The following is a 21,303-nucleotide window of genomic DNA, read 5'->3' on the forward strand; positions in this document are numbered from 1 at the left end:
CTTTGTTGAAATGACATCCTTTTGGCGTAGACGAGTTGTTAGTTTTTTCAAAAAATGAAAGTAATATTTTAAAGTTTGCTTTCACCAGATGGTAAAGCAAACTAAAAATATTGCAACAGGTGCAACAATCATCTACTGGTTTGGGGAATATTAAGTATGCATCCAAAACAAGACACACTATTAGGTTACTATTTAAGGTAGGGGGGGCTAAGATGGGAGCCTTCAGATACAGGTGGGGGCCACCACTCTCATCTGCCCCAACCAGCATGGTCAATACCAAAACTATAGGAAGCTACTATACACAGTCAGATCTGTCCACACTAACTGGAAGCAGTTCTCCATAATTTCCAACAGGGGGCTCCCAACCTTATCTATCTTTACAGGAGGTCAAAACACTACGACCAATATTTTTATATTGTGAGCAAGTTTATTGCCTTCTATGTGTTTCAGTATACTTACTGATTACAGAATATCACCTCTCGCAGTAAATTCATATTTAAGATGAAGGTAACATGATTCTTCTGACACGATTCTTCTACTTGATCATAAAAGGCAGTGTGGCTTACAGGGCCTGTCAAGCCATCTTCTCTCAGGAATAGTGAAGGACTTTTGTCCAAAATGGAACACTTGCACAGTATAATTTGTTCAGAAAGGCTGAGGCTAAGGTAAGGGAGCCAACCCTTCATGTAATTTCCATGGCTTTATTAACATTATTTCAATTCAACATCGGGGGGGGGGGGGTAGGGGGCATATTTGGGGGGAATTCTTCCAGTATTAACTGAACATGAGGGAATACCATGGTTCCAGAAAAAGTACCATCTTAAATACCCTAAAATCTTACTTGCTAAATGTATGGGCCCCCAAAACCACTGTAAGCCTGAAATGTGCAGCCAAAACCACTATGTTACAAGGGGGGACGGGGGCAGAATTCCTTAGTTGAGGCAAATCTGTATGTAAAGGGGGGGGGGATAGTATACAACAATGTGGGGAATTGCCCCCCCCCCCGTATTGCTGAACTACAACTCCCATCAACCCCATCAAGCATGACTAATTATGGGAGTTATAGAGCAGCAACATTCAGAGAGCCAAAGGTTCCCCATGCTTGGTTTAAACATAAAAAAGCAATTAGCATTTGTTGTTAAGTACAGATGTTCAGTGTGTGTGCCCCTAAGCAATGGAAGAGATATTTGGTACTGAACACAATACAGAATAGTTTTAAAGTCTATTTCATGTCACATATGCACAAAGGTAAGGTATATTTTTGGAAGCTCCGACTCAAAATTAAGATGCCTGTACATGGTTCAAGAGAAAAGTGTCTTTGGTACTTTTGAATGCCAATGAGTTCAAACCCAAGTTAGACTTCAACCGTAAGCCTAGCAAATCTGTATTGTAGGGATGCTGGGTTTCTTAACACCACAAGCCCTTTCTTGTCCACTGGCTGACCCACCAACATTTGCAGCAACCCTGTCAGACTAACAAACCCTAACGCCTCACCACAGCCAGAGGCCAAGGAGAAGTCTCCTTGAGTGACAAATCCCAAGAGCACTCTGGAACAGTGTGTTGTAAGATCTGGCAAAGGGTTCGGCCATAAGCCCAGAACCAGATCTTCATGTTCCGTCGGTGCGGCCTTCGTTGTATTCAAGGCACTGCTTTCTGTGGCCTTCCCAATGTCTTGCCTCTTCTTCCTTCCCTTTCGTTTCGACAACTTGCTCTTAAATCTGTCGCTGTGCTTAGGTTCCTGAGGACAACAGTAGTCTTGGTCTTTGCTGAGCTGCAATAAATCTCCTTTTGTTGGAATGCAAATCATTGCGTGTAACTCTGGGCTACCTTTTTTGAGAAGGGACAAGCTGACCCACACCAATGACCTGGGATAACGTTGAAGGATAGGCAGTAGGGCATCTTCAGTCAGATCCTTCTGATCTGGCCTGGCGACAAGGCGCTGTAGCCTCCGATTTCTCCCAGGTGTTGGCTGGCACCAGACCGATACCTGCCTTAATAATTTTCTGCTCCTATTGAAAAAGATACAACAAGAAGTTATGTTTTCCTGCAGTTCAGTACAGAACAAGTGGGCCCTGCAACATAATGTTGCAGTATGGAATGCTCCCGTACAGAATTCCCACCCTTTGCCAGGGAACACTGTTCCATTTCCCCTTCCTTGTTTTCCTGTAGTTAGTCAACTGTATGTGGTCAGAGGTTGCTCAAGTCTCAGTGGGCTGTTTATATAGTTTAGTTTTTTTGTTATACTTCTGCCTTCCCATTGGTGCATGGATCCAGACCACATAAGGATCCATACCTGCAGAATGAACTCACTGTAAGTATATATAATGTTTTGCTATGAAAAAGTACAGTATCTGTAAAGATGCAATTTGTCTCTCTCTCTCTCTCTCTCTCTCTCTCTGTGTGTGTGTGTGAGAATGATGAAGAGCTTACTGAGACTGCACAACTTTGTTCAGAGTTTAAATACTGCATTTATTACGTGTTTATCATGCCCTTCCTTCAAGGAGCACAGGAGTGGCATACAATGTGCTCCAGTCCACCTTTTAGCTTAACTTTCACCCTGCAAAGTAGGCCAAGAGATAGCGACCCAAGGTCACCCAGTACGTTTTGGAGCAGAGTTGGATTTTGAATATAGGACTCTTGTACTCCTACACCACTCAGAAAATATAAGCATGGGCATCTGCAGGGCAAGAGACTCCTATTTAAGAGCTAATTGCTACAGTTCTGGCTTCAGCCTGTTGAAATAATCAGGTGCTAACTGACCACACTCACTTGAAACAAGCCTTTAAAAGCTCCAAAGTGCAGAGGACATTTGTGTACGCAGGTAATAAGCATTTCACAAGTTTGTAAGACAGCTCATAAGCAGAACAGCTTCTAAAGCTTGTCACATCTGACCAGGGTAAGCCTCAGAAGATGAAGTACTCAAGGATCTAAGTCTTGTTCCAAGGCAACAGCTTGCACACTCAAAATCTCTATGTATGGATTCACATGAGTTGCAAGTTGATTTCCCACTATGGTCAATGGGGGAATTGATTTGGTGTGCATACCTTAGAACACAGAAGGTCCAACCTGATTCAGCTTCCTCTCTCTTGCACAGACCCATCATTTTTCTCTCTTCTTCCACCTGCATGTCTGGGGAGCTCATCTCCATTTGCTGTTCTGAATTGACAGCCACAGGTGATTCAGCCGCATGTGCTCCAGAGCTGGGGCCACAAGAAGCCTGTTCCTCAGTTGCACAAGACTCCTGGTCTGATGTGGGTACATGTTTTGCAAAAGCTCTGCTTCTGGCCTCCCAATCTCTGTTCAGCTTATCCCAGGGACAGAGGAATGGTGCCAAGGTCCCATGCTTAACATAATTGGCTCTTTTCGCCGGAGGACGCCTATGATGAAGAAAAAAACCTTCTCATTTAGAAGCAGCAAAACATACAGGGAAATACAAAATCATTATTATTAATATATTTATATACCGCCTAATTGCCAAGAATTACATTGGTAAAAAGGATAATTATTATTTTTTAAACCTTGGCTAGATTAAAAGAAATCCTTTGCCTAAATTATTGGCTGGAGGAAAGTGCTTTCACGTCTTTTGCCATATTGAGTTGTGACCTAAAATGTCACATTCCCATTGCTTTCGGAAAGGTAATTTTTCTGAAGATTTAATCTGAATATATACCACATGTGCTGGCTGAGGTAAGGGGGGAAGCTCCCAGGTGCATCTCAGATACCTACCTCTTAAACTTTTCAAGAAGATTTCTCTCCAATGTTTTGGCAAACTGCATGGCAGCAGGAGAGTCTGGGTAATCGTGCGGGATATGCGGTGTTCTCTTATACAGAGAATGTTTCAGAGCCTCCTGCAATCCCCCAGCACGTGCACCTCGATATAGCTACAAAACAAATGTGTAAGATTGACTTTTATTTATTTATCAGTTATGAATTGCCTTTTAGGTAAGCCTCAAGGAGATTTAGAGACAGGCCATAAAAGCAGTTAAAAAGTACAAACAACAACTGAAGGTAGACTTAGAAAAAAAACAAAATGAACACCTAAGGAAGGACCTTTTCATCGAGGTGGGAAGGTTTGTTGGAACAAAAACTTCTTCATTGTTTTTCAGAAGATACAGATATCAGGCGCCTATTGTATCTCAGTGCAGATGCCGTTCCGCAGGCTTGGAAGCTTCAAATTGTAAGAAAAGCTAATATTGACAAGGTTCTTAGAAACTGCCCAGCTCAGTCCAAATAATCTACTTTCGGTTTCATTATGAAGAGGATCTTTTTTAAATAATCCACAGCATTTTGCATTTTGTAGCCTTAGGATCTAGGCATAGGGACGGCAGTGCGATATAAAAACTCCTTCTGCAACCATTTATACCACTGACAGTTAAGAGAATGCAAGAACAAGAGGAAAGGTCCGTAAACTAAAGTTACCGCTGCTTTTCTGGATTGCATGAAAACATGGCAACAGATTTGCCTGCAATGAATCCTCCTTTTGAACACCTAAGGCTGGTGTTTAGGAAAAATGAATCTCGTGTGGATGCTCAGCTTGCATTGCCTTTGGGGCTCTGTTTCTCCAATAGAATGGAAGGAACATTCTAAGTGGTATCAATATAAAACCATAAAACCACCATGGGATACTTCGTAGAAAACATGGAGTTAATTTCATCATGAGCTGTCAGGGTGCGTGCATTTTTAAAAATATTTTAATCATCCTGAAGAGCAAAGGTATGTTAGTCAGCAATTATAGTTCATTGCCCACGGTTTTACAATCTGAAACATAACTTACAAAAGGCAGCCAAAAAGCCATGCCCCAACCTTTGGGCAAGCAAATATCCCAGCCACTTCCCCATCCTGGTCGATCTTCTCCAGCCATTTTTCCAGGCTGCTGAACCAGGAGAATAGGAATCTTGGATTCTCGGGGGCCTAAGTCAAGATGTGATCCAGGCACCAAGAGTTTACTTCTCAGATGATTCAAATCCTGGGATGAGAGGGGACAAAGCACACAAAGGTTTGCTTAAAAAAGAAAAAAGAGATACCAGAAGAAGAAGAAAATATTATTATTCTGCATTGTAAGCACTTAAGCTTATCTTTACCTTAAAATAATTTAATAAGCCATAAGTAAATGCTTCACTGAAAGCTATTCCTGGAACACAACAATTTTTCTTTAATGCAGTATGTTTCCTGTGTGTTAGTAGAGGAATATGGCAGCTTACAGGCCTGATCTGAATTTCTTTCTGTCAATGGCTCTGTAGTTTAGTAACTCTTTATAAATCACTGTTGAAAGGAGAGATAGAGACTGACATGTCGCCCAGCTATATCAAACAAAACTGTGTCTGCTATGGTGCCATTTCCATGTTTACAGATTTCGGGACACAGGATCCAGCCACCTTGCTGAAACCAAGCATGTCTAGGTCTGGTCTGCATCCTGATGGGAGATCGCCTAGGAACCTCACATATACTTCTTTGAGAGCCTGATGGGAGAAAGGCAGGATATAAAATGTACTCAGTAGATTGTCTGTGGGCAGTATCCAACTAAACACTTCTGCAAGAACAAAGACTTCTGCAAGAACAAAGACTTCTGGCTGTGCAGCGAAACTTCCCCTCCCTCTCCTCTCCCCATGTGCCCCCTAAGTCTGTGGTGGGGGTTCCCCCCTCCAACACGCCAGAGCAGACACAGAGGGAGAGGGGAAGGAGGGGAAGGTCCATTTCGTCAGCTGTAAGTCCTTACACCAGCAGAATGGTTTAGCTGGATATTGCCCTATGTAAGTGCAAATTATGTAACTAGAGATGCAAAGTAAATGAGGAGGTAACATTTTCAAATTAGAAAACCAAGCCTACTCTGGTACACTTCGCCAGCTGGAAAGAAATGGGCAGGATTTTGAAACAGACATTTCAAGTCTCAAAGTAATTGGGCTGAACAGAAATGCACTGAGCGGCTGACATTTACCGTATTTTTCGCTCTATAACACACACCAGACCATAACACGCACATAGTTTTTAGAGGAGGAAAACAAGAAAAAAAATATTCTAAATGAAATAGTGGATATATGATTTTTGTGGTTCATGCTGTGGCCACAGACATGTGATCTGACAGTGAGTTTGGAGTAGCCCAATGCAAAAATCCTGAGGATCCATGTGGATCCATGCTTTGTAACCACGGAGGAGGGAAGGAAGGGGGACCATGGATCCTCTGCTCACGACTGCAGCAGATCCCCCCTGCCACCCACAGGCATTCGCTCCATAACACGCACAGACATTTCCCCTTACTTTCTAGGAGGAAAAAAGTGAGTGTTATGGTGCAAAAAATACGGTATATCCAACTGCTTCATTGTTATTTCTGATGTAAAGGTTACCTGTTCTGGCATTTTATTTTCTGTGACGTTCTTGCGGATGTTCTGGTCCCAAAGAAAGCTCGGTGCACACTCTGCTGGCACCCCTTCCAAGATCAGCTGCTTGACTTTTTCATCCTCTACAGAAAAGGAAAAAAGAGGGACCTGTTGTCACTAAAAGGCTAAGAGCATACAAAGGGGAATGCAGAACAGCAAGTTGTGGAAAGATCATTAAAGCTTCTAACCTTACTAATTTCAGTTCATATTCCACGAGAAACTAGCTGAATGTTTTATCTTAGGAGAATAGCAACCCTTGCTACTTCATTTAAAGGGGTATTTTGTACAAAGAGCAAACACACATTTAACAGCACAGAGATAAATGAACCTTGAGTTCTACTCTAACAGAAGTCAAAGCCTTCTAGGAGTTTGTGGAGCTGTAGGTAATAGTCCTAATTTTACTGAGGTCTAAAGTGAGGGAGCAACATTTTATAAGACACGGTCTCACTTTAAAACAGCCTTTCTCAGCCTGTGGGTCCCCAGATGTTGTTGAACTACAACTCCCATCACACCTAGCTAGCAAGGCCAGAGCTCAGGGATGATGGGAGTTGTAGTCCAACAACATCTGGGGACCCACAGGTTGAGAACCACTGCTTTAAAAGCATGGGTGGGGAACTTGTGGTCCTCCAGATATTGATGGATTCCAGCTACCATCATCCCTAACCCCTGGCCAAGTTAGCTTGGACTGATGGGAGCAGCAACAACATCTGGAGGGCCACAGGCTCCCCATCCCTGCTTTAAAGGCTGATGTGAAGGTGGTGGTTTCGGAGTTCCCCTTGAACTTTACGTTCTGGAACTGCTCTCCCTTTTCCTGCCTGAGCATATTGAGATCCAAGAATGATGCACTATTTTCTCACTGCAGAGTCAAGCACCACTCTCTAAGAGAATATTTAAACATCCCTTCACTCCTATCGACAGATCTTCAGGAACTGTGTGCACTTATATGCCGTGCAGATAGTTGGCATTAGGTTTTGGGTGAAGGGTGGGGAAATTGTGGTGCCAAAGAATGAATGTGCTTAAGAGAATGGTTCTATTGAACGGTTGATATGCCTGTGGCCCATTGTCACCCTTCTTATTTTTAGTAACAGTGGAACCTCGGTTGTCAAACGCAATCTGTTCCAGAAGACCGTTGGACTTCTGAAATGTTCGACAATCGAGGAGCAATTGCCGGTTGGCAAAATCCATTGAAAAAAATGAAGAAATGTATTAGATGAAAATTCGAAATTATAATATGTGAAGACAAAGAACTAAGAGAAAATAGAGAGGGTATGGATTTGCTGAATTAACTATTTGAATTGGAATACAAAAAAGGGAGGTGTGAGGAAGTCAGGAAAATAAGTAAATGAACTGTAAGATATAGAAAGAGGGATTTGTTTTTAATTGTTTTTGGTTTTTTTAGTGTTTGTACTTTTTGTGTTTTCTTTTCATCTTTTTTGTAACTTTTTTCTTGTGGAAATTTTAATAAATATTTAAAAAAAAAAAAAAAGAAAAAAATGAAGAAATGTGCCTTGGAAGCCATTCGACTTCCAAGGCGCATTTGTAAATGGAAACATTCACTTCCGGGTTGCTGGCGTTCAAAAGTCAAAGTGTTTAACTTCCGAAGCATTCGGCAACCGAGGTTCCACTGTATTAGCTATTCCAGCAAAAGAAAACTTTAGATTGTGACAACATGCTTAGCAAATCAGTATACCCTGCCTAAAGTACCCAACTTCATGTGTGATATTTGGAACACTTTACCCAAAACACACGGTGTAATGAATCTTCAAAGGACTACACCTGAAGAAATCCCACTCCACCACGTATTTTAAGGGAGATTACAGAACCTTAATGAATAGACTGCCACCCTAAGAATGTGAAAAGCATGCATGCCAAGTAAGAGAATGAACTACTAAATAACTATAGTGAATAAGGAAGATACAGAAAACCAAATCAATGTTTCCTCCATGACTATGGGTTGTATCCAATGCCAGTCGTACTCAAGAGGAGACCAATTGAAATTAAGGCACATGGCTAACTCATCCCTCTAATTTCAATGGTCCTCCTCTGAGTAACAATTTAAGAGCCCTGCTGGATCAGGACCAGCATCCTGTTGCCAGTGGACAACCACATGCCTATGGAAACCTGAAAACAGGACCTGAGCAGAACAGTGTTCTCCCCAGCTGTGCTTCCCAGCAACAGAAAGAGAACATAATCTGAGTGGTCAATAGCCACTGATAGCCTTTTCCTCCATGAATCCTCTAATCCTCTTTTTAGGTCATCCAAGTTGTTGGCCAACATTACTTTTTTGTGGGCTCTCATTTTCAGCAGGACACAACCCTAAGCTAATGCAGGGGAAGAGCTGTGGAGCACTATCCAAAAGAAGCACCAGCTTTCCTTAAGATTTCTTTCTTAGGTGGCATCTTCCACTCTGCCTGTTTGCAAACACAAGTCTTCAGCCATCCAGGCTCCCATTGCTGGTTCCCCACATACATCCATTTAAGATCTTCTCTTGCTACCCTTTGTTCTTCAGCCACCAGCCTTAGCTTGCATGCATTGCTTATGGGCATGCACTGCCTGCAGAATGCCTCAAAACAGAAAGGGTTATTAAATTCACAAACATATATAGTGAAAGGCTATGGTAGACAGCAGAGTCGCGCAGGCTTGGAAGGGCTGGCGTGTCCCTCGCTGCCTTGCACAACCCAAAGTTTCTCACTGGGCTATATATATATATGTATGTGCAGAAGATCTAGACGCATTCATGAATCTACACCGAAGCAATCGGGAGTATCAAACCACGGCTACCTGAGTGCATATTTATGTCTGAAAAGCACTTTATTAGGAAACACCAAACAATGTTGCCCTGGCAAGTGGAGAAGGACCTTATAATGTAGAAGAAAAGAACCAAAGTTTTAAGATTTTCTTATGGTTTGGTGCAGGAGCAGAAGCCACAGCTCAAGATCATGGCACATCCTTTGCAAATAGAAAAAATCCAAGCATTAATCCCTGGCATCTTCGGTTGAAGGATCCCAGGACTAAGAGATACACCTTGCATAACAAAATGGAGAGTGGCTTCAAGTCAGAATATACTGTTTGGTTTGATGGGCAAGTTCTCTGTAGCGGTTAAATCCATACCAAAAGAGAGATATAGATAAGCCTAAGTGAAGCAGATGCCAAATGTAGACAGGTAAAAGAAATGTGTGTTTAGGGGGGTTCTCTTTGCCCCAAACCTGCCCCATTACTGAAAAATAATTGTGTACTAAGAAATGGTGAAAAGTGAAATAATGAATCCAGTGCCGTGGAATTAATTGCCAAATAAGTACAGTGGGACTGAATTGTGGAACTTCTGATTCTTACTCTCACTACAGAAAAATATTTCTAAGGCTAAATTAGCGTGGTAAGCCAAACATTCTGTTGTTATATGCGGAGAACTCTTTAACACTTTTTCAGAAGTATGTTTGTAGGCAATACGAGCATGTAGAAATGAAGTGTTGCATCTTGAGGTATAGCACCTGTTGGCCTCGCCAGGATTCGAACCTGGATCATCTGTACCATTTAACAGAGGCTTCCATTGAGCACAAGACCAGTTTGGTGCCAAGTCCCTTCCTCACAACTGCCATTATTCTCTACATAGCATTAATATAGGATGTGTGCATCTATTTGGTATGTTTAATGGAACCCTAAAAAGCCATGAGATAAGAGCAACGCTCCCTGGAATATACTATATGTTTTAGGAAATGGTTTGCCTGTTTGTTCTCTATAGGTTTGGCTACCTCTTGAGATTTCACTGACAAACTCACTACAAAAGTTCCCAAGGTGGGGGAAGTGGCCTTTATCAATGTTTGGGTGTCAGCCATTTTGAATCAAGATGGTGGACTAAAACGTGACTTTGGCATGACTCCGCCCAATTGTTAGCATGATGGGTGCAAACTCACTACACTATCCATTTAAAAATCACAGTAAGTTTTGGTTTCGAAAAATTCCCAGGCAGCCCTGGGCACTCTCTGCTAATGCTTAATAAAGACACATTAACTTAACCTGACATAAAAGTAGATTGATGTACTCTTTACTGTCACATATTAGATGAGATACTTTACCTTGATATCTTTCAGGATTTGGCTTGGCTTTCACTCTCTTTTTAGGCAAATTCACTCGAGGATCCCCCACAGTCAAACCCAGTACAGTACCTGATGGAACGTCTGATGAACTTAACCCTTTAAACACATAAAATGGATGCACCTTTAAACATAAACGTTTTACCAACAAGTATTACATTTTGATATTTCAAGATCAAATGTACACCAGCAAGTATATAAAGCATGTAAACAGAAGGCACTACTAGAATGCTACCTTGAAACAATTCAAAGATGGCTTCTTGACGGCGATGAAGAGACACCAGATCAGGATCTCTGCAATTATCTATCCACCAGCTGTTGATTTCGGAATCTGTAGGCTCCACTTCCTAGATAACCAATCACAACACGTAAGGTAAGAGGGGGAAATATGTAATTCGCTGCTACAAAGCTCAGTTCCTCCCCTTTTACCTCAAGGGCTGCCAATGGACATATGTGTAACTGTCTCCTAGAGAACCAACTTCTACATGAAAGCTGGTTCTGGTACAACTGCCAAGACCTCCAAGAAGTGGTCAAAGGCTTGGTGACCAAAGTATGGTAATGTATAACTCAAATATATCCAAAACACTCTGGCGTAACCAAGTCAATTGGTCTTCCTGCTCATACCAAAGAGAGCCACAAACTTCAGCTTCTTCTACCACCATGCACACAAGATTGCCACAGAATTTCTTTTGCAGTTGGAACACAGGAAGCAGCCTGACACTCAGCCAGACCCCTGGTTGACCTAGCTCAGTACTGTCTACACCAGAGCATCCAAAATGGGGCCCTCCAGATGCTGTTAACTACAACTCCCATCATCCCTGACCACTGGCCATGCTGGCTGGGCTGATGGGAGAGGAAGTCCACCATGTTGGTTACCACCAGTCTATTCTAATGGCAAGGACTACCCAAAAGTTTTTCCCAGGAGATGCCAGGAATGGAACCTGGGATCTTTTGCAAGCAAGTGATCTACTACAGTTTTAAAAGGAGGGCTTACTATACAGCTCTATCCATTATACAGCTCTAGGCGTTATCCTGTATTATTTTATAATATGGAGGTTCAGGACACTAAGTCAGTGGTATGACTAACACAAGATGTCTCAAACTTTTCTAGATGAGTTGGGAATCCTATGCTAATGTAGTACAAACATGTGCAGTACCACAATACTAGATTCTAGCAGTTGACTACACAGCAATGCAATAACAGCAATGTGATCTTGAGCACATGACAAAAGCAAGCATGAAAATTGCTAATTAGCTTACAGTATGGACGCAAGCAGCTTTGAGTGCCTCTGTAAGGACGCAGTTTGAGAGGGGACCAATTAACCGATATCTGAGAATCTCCATTGTTAGGTCGCTGGAAGAGACAAAAGCTACATGTCAAAACATGAAGTCAGGAGTGATGAATTAATCCACTTCCAGTTTGTGCCCACTTCACATGTGTTGATTCATAAATCCGTTCTATCACATTTTGCATTCATCTGTTGTTGTTTTTTTTAATAATCTCAAACATTATTATTTCAGTGCCTAATTAAAACTGAATAATCTCATGGCTTTCCCACAAAGAATCCTGGGAACTGTAGTTTGTCAAGGGTGCTGAGAATTGTTAGGAGACTCCCATTTCCCTCACAGAGCTACAATTCCTAGAGTTCTTTGGAAGAGGGATTGGCTGTTAAGCTACACTAAATTGTAGCTCTTTGAGGGGAATAGGGGTTTTATTACAATTCACAGTACCTTTAAAAAGCTACAGTTCCCAAGATTCTTTCTGTTTAAAGAGGTATGACACTGTTTTGAAAATGGGGCCCTAGTTCAGGTGATTAGGCCGATTTGTTTACCAAAGTTCTTCTTCATCCCTTTGTATAATGAGGCAACTTGACTAGACTATAAATGAGAAATGTGTTAAGAGTACCCAAACAAGTACCTTATCACAACTCCAGTAGTTTGTGATGTCCAGCGATAGGACTGGTGGAGATCTCTGGTCCCATCGCCAATAATTTTTTTCACTGGGACAGCCATTTCGCCTCCATTGTCTTTCCTCTTCCTTTTCTGGCCAACTTCCTCAGCAACAACCGACTGGCTTTCTTCGTGAGGCAATATTGCAGCTGGTTCAGGGTTACAGACTTCCATGGGCTCAGAACAGCGGAAGGCTGCTTTTAACTCAGCCAAGATCTCCTAATGGAAAGCAAGGAAAAGGGCTCATCAAATGTGAAGGCCACCATCTTTTATGCAGGTTTCAGTTGAGAGATTAACAGCGGCGTCCTTGGAAATAAGCAGCTGAAAGAGAGGGCCGGCAGGTGGACTATTTAGCTCCACATTCTCAGGTTGCCAGCCCTCTAGATGGAGCTTAAGTCCACTCAGTAACATATCCTGCTGTCAAAAGAACAAAGGGGCTTTTTATACAGTGGTACCTCGGGTTAAGTACTTAATTCGTTCCAGAGGTCCATACTTAACCTGAAACTGTTCTTAACCTGAAGCACCATTTTAGCTAATGGGGCTCCTGCTGCCACTGCGCTGCCAGAGCACAATTTCTGTTCTCATCCTGAAGCAAAGTTCTTAACCTGAAGCACTATTTCTGGGTTAGCGGAGTCTGTAACCTGAAGCGTATGTAACCCGAGGTACCACTGTATTTTAAAAGATCTCAATGACCCTACAAACGATTTATGTAAGACTCTTTTTTAGAAAGCACTTTCTACAAATCTAGTTTCGCCAGTACTGCGTAAGATGAAACAGTTGCTCAGGCCAAATGTTTGGGTTCTTAGCTCAGCTTGTACAACTTGTGCAGAAGGCCCCAGGCTCAAGCCCTGGCATCTGTGGCTAAAAGCTTCAGGTAGGCTGGGTGGAAGGCCTTTGCTCGAGTTCATGGAGAGAGCTTCTGCCCTTGGGCTAATTGAACAAACAGGCTGGCCTGGTATAAAGACAGCTTCCCCTGATCATCTACCTGTGTTAAAGGGAGGGTTCAGGCACTCCCTTCACCCACATGACCTTTCCGACCTTTTTTTGGTGGGAATCAACCATGTGAAAGGGGACGCGGGTGGTGCTGTGGGTTAAACCACAGAGCCTAGGACTTGCCGACCAGAAGGTCGGCGGTTCGAATCCCCGCGATGGGGTGAGCTCCTGTTGCTCGGTCCCTGCTCCTGCCAACCTAGCAGTTCGAAAGCACGTCAAAGTGCAAGTAGATAAATAGGTACCGCTCCAGCGGGAAGGTAAACGGCATTTCTGTGCACTGCTCTGGTTTGCCAGAAGCGGCTTAGTCATGCTGGCCACATGACCTGGAAGCTGTACGCCGGCTACCTCGGCCAAAAAAGCGAGATGAGCGCGGCAACCCCAGAGTTGGTCACAACTGGACCTAATGGTCAGGGGTCCCTTTACCTTTTTAACCATCTGAAAGGCTTCCACCTCAAGCCTACTTCCCCTTCACAAGAGGTTAGCTTTTTAATAACATGTATTTTTTTTACTAGGCTAATTATAAATGTTAAAAAAAAGAAATGAAACGGCTTGTACCTGCTTAAAGACAGGGTGGGTCCATATCCACAGCTGTCTGTTTTCGGAAGTACTGCCAGTCACAGCTCTGGGTTTCCAAAGGAAAGTAACCGGACCAAGTGCACCTGCAGGGTATCGGTCTGCCTGGTACATGGTGAGAGCACCCTGGCGCTTCCCAGATAGACAAGGAATAGCTGCAAATGTTGGCCCTGAGAAGAGACAGGCTAAAAATGCTCAAGAAAATAGTGCCCACTTAAGCAAGATATTATAACCTTTTTAACTGGACGACCACATCTAGAAATAGCATTCCAATTTTAAAATTGGTCAACTGTAATGAATTGATGTAGCAACTACTGCAGTTTTTTCCTTTGTTATTATTGAATTCCAAATAAAGTATTATTCTTTAAAAAAATAAAAAAATAGAAGTAGCATTCCGAAGTCTAAACTGCAGAGTTAAGAGATGGAACATGGGGATGGTGGGGGGAAGAATAGCTCCTACAGTAGTTCTTGCTTTAAAGACCTCAGAGCTGGTCACACACCAGGTCCACAATGAAACTTCTTAAGATCATTTCATCCTGCTAAAGTTGATTTGGGAATGGAAAGGAAATGACGGCTTAGTGTTTTTTCTAAACAAACTTTATGACTCGTCCTGATTAGCTATGACAGTAATTTCTTCTAGCTGATCAACTATGGACTTGTTTTGTTTTCCCCCTCACAGACCAACATAACATAAAATGATTAACAGGCTATCTTGAGAATCTTGAACAAGCCATGTATGCATGTGCTTGCTTATACTTCACCCCCTTCTTGATTTAATTCCTTATTTTGCCTTTTGTTCTAAGCAGAGTTTACTGCAACACACAAACTAGCAAACTATGGTTTGAACCATTCCTCCAAACATGTATGGGAGCCATGGTTTGGAGGATTACTTCAGTATGGGAGAACAGCTTTGGAAGACTTATCTGGAAGGCTGCTCTAAACACAACATGGCCGTCACAAGTGACCGCTGCTGCAAAAGTCACAGTATGATTTATTTTACAAACTTATAACGTGCCACACTAATCACAGGCATCTATGCCATAGTGGACCTAAACTATATTCAACAGCAAAATAGATAATTGACTTTCTTGGCATCAGCAAATTAGGTGGGAGGAGTAGGAACAAATAATGGAGTGCAAAGAACTATTAAATATACACCTAGCCCTTCATTATGCTCTTTCCCCTTGCATAATACGCGGTTGTATTTTGCAAAAATACTAAATGAGCATACTTAGTACCACCCAGCCCTAGACAGCAGGCGCCCATGCCCAACCCAACAGTTAGCATTCACAATGTATGCATTTTAAAATAAGGAAATATTACCTGCATCTATGCTACACATTCGAGCAAGTGCTGTAAGCAGCTCTTCCTCTTTTCCAGTCAACTCCAAGCAACAATAATAAGATAAATCCTGATGTAAAAGAAAAGCTATTGAATTTTAAGCCGGGAAAGAGAAACCTGGCATGCTTGAGAGGTCAGAGGAAAACAATGGATTTTGTTTATAAAAAACTGAGTCATTCTTCTAGACTAATTCACATATCAGGAGACTGAGTTTGCAGAAGCGTGGCAAGCATTTAGACAATGTGAATAGAAGCACTACTCAAAATCTATCTCATGTGTTAATAAGCAACATTCTCCGACTATCTTATGAGGTGCATGAAGACCAAAAGCTATCTCTAGATATGCAGATTATAATATGTTAACAAGGACTCAACAGCCAGTATACTGAAGACACAAGGACAGGGTGGTACACAGAAACAGCCAGATACTGAAAAGAAAACTTCATTTTCTTTCTCCACTCAACAGGTGCTTTAGAACAGGAAGGAGAAAGACAGTCTATGGGATTGACTTTCCCAAGAGGACATGCTCTGGTTTTTTAAAAAGCTGAAGTGTTTCTCCTGCCAAGTATGAAGGCATAAAAAGCCACAGTACCTGAAGGAGGCAGTGGCTAGTCATGGCCCGGTAGCAGGCCCTATAGCTCTTGGTTGTGGGCCTGTCTCCTAGGCAGTACCCCCACTTCTTCACCATGTGAAACCGCTTTGCATGCCAGATGTGCGTTTCCAGCCACACGTTCTTCTTTTGCCTGCGGTTGAACTCCACCACCAAGTTCGTATGGCGCCGCCTGGCCTTACGGCACTTGCTCTTGGACTGTTCCTTCTTCTGATGTTCAAATTTCTCTGTCTGCATAGGTAGAACAAGGGAACAATGTTTCCCCCCCCCTTGAATCTGTTTCCCAAAGGGAAGGCAACCCAATTCAATTCACCCATATGACTTTTAGAAGACATCTGAAGGCAGCGCTGTACAGGGAAGGTTTTTTTTATTTTTTTATATGTTTTATTGTGTTTTTAATATTTTGTTGGGAGCTGCCCAGAGTGACTGGGCAACCCAGTCAGATAATTAAATTATTATTATTATCTAGGGTGGAGGGCACAGGGACTCGTGGGGTTTATATTGGAGACACAAGATAAATAGAAAATTCTTGGAAATAATAAATAGGCTTAGGGGTAGAATAAGAATATGTTAGAGTAAATATTAAGGATTAAAATACTAATAAAGGAGAAGAGGTTAGTAAATGAAAGGATTCAATATTTTAAGAAATATGAATTTGGAGAACTGTTATATAGGCGACATAATGAAATTCAGTTAGAGGGGATTTGAGGAAGTCAGTTATCAATGTAATAAGAATTAGGTATTTGAAGAAACAATTTTTTGTGTTTAGTTTATTGTAGTGTGATGTGTTTTTCCTTGTTGTGTGTTTTATTATGTTATTTTTGTAATAAATGTGGAAAATCAATAATTTTTTTTTGAAAAATATATATATATTGGAGACAGCACAGTGACCTATCACTACCTTCCAAGCCCTCCTGCCTAAGAATATGGAGAAACCGTCTGGCGTGGGGGAAGTCCCACAGAGGCCTGCCATGCGTTGCCGCATTAACACCATCCTACGTGCAACAGCAATGACATTCCCCCACCCTACCCCCCACAAAAGGAAAGGTTATGTACAAGGATGAACTATTACACGGAAGCACCAGCAAGCTAACTGGGAAAACAAGCTAAAGACACACCTCTATTCTGGCTAGCTCACGAAGTCGCCTGGGCAGGCGTTTGATATTGTGGCTCATAGCTCGCCTCCTCATGTGTCTCGGTAGAGACTGAAACACTAAGGTGTTGGAAGACTTCTGGGTAACAGCTTTCAGCATAGCTTTTATTTCTGCAGCACGAGCCTGAACAAAAGGAGACACTGAAATAAAAAGAGAATTTGTTTAGCACCTGAAAGAACTAAATGAGGGCAGTTTCCCACTTGGCAGCAATGAGGTTCATAAATTTTATTAAATCTCTTAAACCTATGGGTGTGTAACTTAAGGTTCAACATGGAGAATGCTGAAACATTGCTGGAAGAAGAACTGTGATTATTAAAAGTCTGGGGTTAATTGTAATTATAAATGAAAATCTCTGAACTCCTCCTCCTTGGCTGTGCAGATGAGTCTCTGACTCTCTTGGCTTGTTCTTATTGCATTAAGAAATAGGTTTGTTTGACATCTTAACACAGACATGTTGGGTGATATTCATTGTTCATGTATGCTTACCTGTGACATATTTGGGCATTTCACAGGAAACTTTTTGTTGCGAAAAGCCCTGTTGTGAGGTTTCAGAACGCAGATCTGTTGGCAAGTCAAAGAAGAATTACCATGTAAATTGACTCAAGTCACAAACTAAGAGCATACTACAGCCTATAGCGATAGCCCTGAAAGAAAATTGATTCTAGAATTTGGCAACAACTCTCCTATCACTTAATTTGATCTGTATAAAAGTTAAATCCTTCCTTTATCTAAACAGCATTTTAAACAAGAATTTTTACACTGAACCACGTGAACATATTGTAAAGAAATTTAGATGAAACTACACTTAGAGATAGTTAACATTTTACAGCAGTGAGCAGTTCTGGAGTTAAGCTGCAGCCTCTTCATAAACACCTAAACACCACACCAAGTGACAATGAAATACATCAGCTGAAGCTTATTGAAGCTTCAAGGTGGTGCATGGTATTCCACTCACAGGGTTTTTTTGTAGTAACTGTAATACACAATCCTGTAAGATTTATAATTACATTTCTATAGGCATGCTGCTGACCATTGGTGGTCTGTGGACTGCAGTTTTGGATTCTGTCCTTTATTCCTACGATCACTGTTGGACACTCCAACAATGCCGCTTTTCAAGCAAGGAATGAAACACAACCTCTTCTTTTCCAACTGGAGGTATCTGCTTGCCACCTAAGCTTCTACACGCATACAAACTTGGGGACCAATCAGTTCTGCCTCCTTATGTTTGACAAGTGGACCAAGTAGCCCAAAAGCAGCACATAAGGGAGCTATTTCTCAACCAATCAGCCAGTCCCCTTCCCACCACAAATTTCTCCAGACAAATCTCCCTTCCTCCCTTTTTCAAACTTATATGACCACACATAGCCCTCCTTTGGACCAGGGCAAGGGCTGTGTCATATTTAGCCTTGTTTTTAAAAGACCCCTTCTCTAAGGTTTCATTCTTATCTCCAGATTACCTTTATTTTTTTTTAGAGTCAAAGTTTAATGGATAATTCGTACCAAATCAGATGTCTGTACCAGTAAAATGGGGATGGGGAACCTCCAGACGTTTTGGGATTGAATTAATTCCCATCCTCTTTGCCCATTGGCCATACTGGCTGAGGCAGATGGGAGCTGGAAGTTCAACAACATCTGGAGGACCATAGATTCCCTAGACTTGTACTAAGCCACAACAGCTACCTTGTTTCTTGCATTCAGAGGCTCCATCACCACCATTTTGAAAGTGTATTTCACTGTGGCTTGGTCCACCATCAAAGGTAAAGGTCACACTGGTAGGCTGGTTTTTCATCTTCTTGGCTCTTTTCTTCTCTTTTGCATTTGACATTCCTGTGGTAGCAAAACGGAAGCAACTAAAGATGCAATTCCACCATTACAACCTAGCATTGGAATACAGTAAGCCTGCAAATCATGTGGGAATAATGTTTCAGGGATCATGCCTAAAGCCAAAATCATGTACAGTCAATGCCCTTCGGGTTCAAAGGCAAGTGACAAAGTTATTTTTCCTGGAGGCCTACCTTTCAAGTTTTTTTGTTTTTCTTTTTTTGGCCACTTGCATAAAGCTGAATGTGCACAAATTACATGTGCCTAAGTTCTAGCTCCCGTTGCTTGGTCCCTGCTCCTGCCCACCTAGCAGTTCGAAAGCACATCAAAGTGCAAGTAGATAAATAGGTACTGCTATGACGGGAAGAAAACGGCATTTCCGTGCGCTGCTCTGGTTCGCCAGAAGCAGCTGAGTCATGCTGGCCACATGACCCAGAAGCTCCCTCGGCCAGTAAAGCAAGATGAGCGCCACAATCCCAGAGTCATCCGCGACTGGACCTAATGGTCAGGGGTCCCTTTACCTTTAAAGTTGTTAACTATGATTAACAGTGTTGTAAACAAAATCTGCCCTTTTCGCTAATGGGTTATCCAAGTCCTTACGTAGGTTCCCTATTGGTAGGAGAAAATAACAGAGGCCAACCAGAGAATATTGAGAAGCAAAGCAGCTAGTAAGCCTGATCTTTATTGGTCTGTTGCAACAGGGTGTTCCCCTCACAGGCAGGAAAGGAGGAGAAACCCAGAACAATGGCGCCAAGGCCTTATATAGACATTTTAAATTCCCTATCCTGCAGTTCAAGGCCAACCTCCATACATCATACATCAGAAAAGGCGGTCTAACACAGAAATTTGAAAGTTGTTTTTCTCCTGTTGTTGTTGATCTCCTGTTTGGCAGGTTACTGGATTGGATACCCTGCTTACTTGATTGGATTGCCTGGGGAGCCTGGCCAGTCTTTTGTAATAATAAATACTTTATTCCAGGGCAAGGTCACAGGCTAACACCCTGTTCGTATCTTAAATGTGCCCTTAAGACAGGATTTGTCAAGGAAAGGACAATGGGGAGGCTTTTCCACTTTCCTTTGACCCTGCAGAGAAAACATTTGCTCAGTTTGGGAATCAAAATGGTTTCAGGTAGGTCTTCCTGTGCTGATCTATGTACGTGCTTGGTTGGTACACTTATGAACATTCAACATATATCTAAGACCTCAAGATTCCTATCAGAACAGCAACATCCCACCAGAAACTGATTTCCACCTGTTTTAGTACACCAACACATATATAATCACGTTTACTTCTGCAATTTATGAAAAAAATATGAATAAAAATGCTATGAAATGAACAATATCAAAGGCATTGTATCAGCAAGTAGTGGACCATGTCGCATTAAGCTTTCCCCTCCCACTTGCCTGCATTTTTGCAGAGTCATCCCATCACTTTCACAGGCAGTGCCCAATACTGAGTCAGCATCTTTCCCTTATCACGGCTGCACTTACACCAGCAGCGTATAATACTGTTTACTCCAGTGCAGAATTACTTTAGGAGCAGCAAATCGAGGGAAACCAGCAGCAATGTGGATAATTAGAAGCGTTCTGGTTAACCACTGCCAATCAGGGCAAAAGAGGCTGGGGAATGAGTCATGGCATCATTTCCACTACCATTTTAATTTGTGCAATGCCACAGCAAACATTTGCACTTATTTTATTTTATAAATACAGCCTGCTATATAATCTTGAGCAGTCTAGAACAAAAATGCACGGGCAAGGGAATTGTTTTCATGCGTTTTCCCTCCCGCTGCAAAGCAACTGCAGGCTTCCCAGGGCCTCAAAGTGGCTAGACTAGACAGCCCTAAGTCTGATCTAGCGGGGCTCTAAATGCATTTTTAAGAACATGCGCCGAAAATTAAGCCCCTGGTTTCTCCCTATTCCCAAAGCATGCCCTTTCCCCCTGTCCCCAGGGGGACAAGCCAATGAACAGGCAAGGAGACACCCTCCCCATGCAGCCACAAATGCATTAGGGTGGGACGTCCAGTTGAAGTAGAGAGCAGGATATGTTAGAAATTGCCTTCTTACAAGTCACTTCTGCACCATGAGCACCATTTCAGCCCGGGGAGCGAGCCTCTTTCCCCGTCCCACGCCCTTTCCCCACAACCCGCTACCTGAAACTGGTCTGGTCTGGGCTGATGAAGCAGGCCTTTAAAAGAAAAAGGAGTCAGCCAGGCTCTTCTCCTGCGGAACCGGCGCGCTGCACTTCGCCCAGGCGACCACGTTGCGTCCACTTCCGCCTCGCGGCACTTTCTTTATTCTCCTATCTGCCCCCTTAACCCTCAAGACTACATGTCCCATAACACTTCGCGGCAGGAGGCTGTACGGTGGGCGGCGAGGGACTTAAAATACCATATTT

The 21,303-nt window shown here is 42.4% G+C and overlaps 1 protein-coding gene across 2 annotated transcripts; it reads right to left on the reverse strand.

Annotated features, from left to right (window-relative positions):
* Positions 1–407: 407 nt before the first annotated feature.
* On the reverse strand, positions 408–21,260 carry POP1 (POP1 homolog, ribonuclease P/MRP subunit). Of its 2 annotated transcripts, none has more exons than XM_081874095.1 (16): positions 20,973–21,260; positions 18,766–18,912; positions 17,572–17,646; positions 17,050–17,225; positions 15,914–16,162; positions 15,305–15,392; positions 13,964–14,151; positions 12,384–12,634; positions 11,726–11,819; positions 10,701–10,812; positions 10,448–10,564; positions 6,342–6,457; positions 4,775–4,966; positions 3,727–3,881; positions 3,045–3,377; positions 408–2,009 (listed from the first exon to the last, which is right to left on the reverse strand). In XM_081874095.1, the coding sequence occupies exons 2-16, from the start codon at positions 18,908–18,910 to the stop codon at positions 1,355–1,357; spliced, it is 2,946 nt and encodes a 981-aa protein (XP_081730221.1). In that variant the 5' UTR covers positions 18,911–18,912; positions 20,973–21,260; the 3' UTR covers positions 408–1,354. The 2 variants fall into 2 exon arrangements, with proteins under 2 accessions (XP_081730221.1, XP_081730220.1); XM_081874094.1 differs by having other exon boundaries at positions 21,059–21,259.
* Between the last annotated feature and the right edge of the window lie 43 nt (positions 21,261–21,303).

This window comes from Podarcis erhardii (assembly GCF_964252035.2).
Source record: "Podarcis erhardii genome assembly, chromosome: 8".
Lineage (NCBI taxonomy): Eukaryota > Metazoa > Chordata > Lepidosauria > Squamata > Lacertidae > Podarcis > Podarcis erhardii.

Coding starts and splice junctions, on each gene's coding strand:
- POP1 (XM_081874095.1), bottom strand. CDS start 18,910: ATGTCAAATGCAAAAGAGAAGAAAAGAGCCAAGAAGATGAAAAACCAG. Junction 6,458..10,447: donor AAATCCTGAAAGATATCAAG/GTAAAGTATCTC, acceptor CCTTTTCTGTAG/AGGATGAAAAAGTCAAGCAG. Junction 3,378..3,726: donor CTTCTTGAAAAGTTTAAGAG/GTAGGTATCTGA, acceptor TCTTCATCATAG/GCGTCCTCCGGCGAAAAGAG.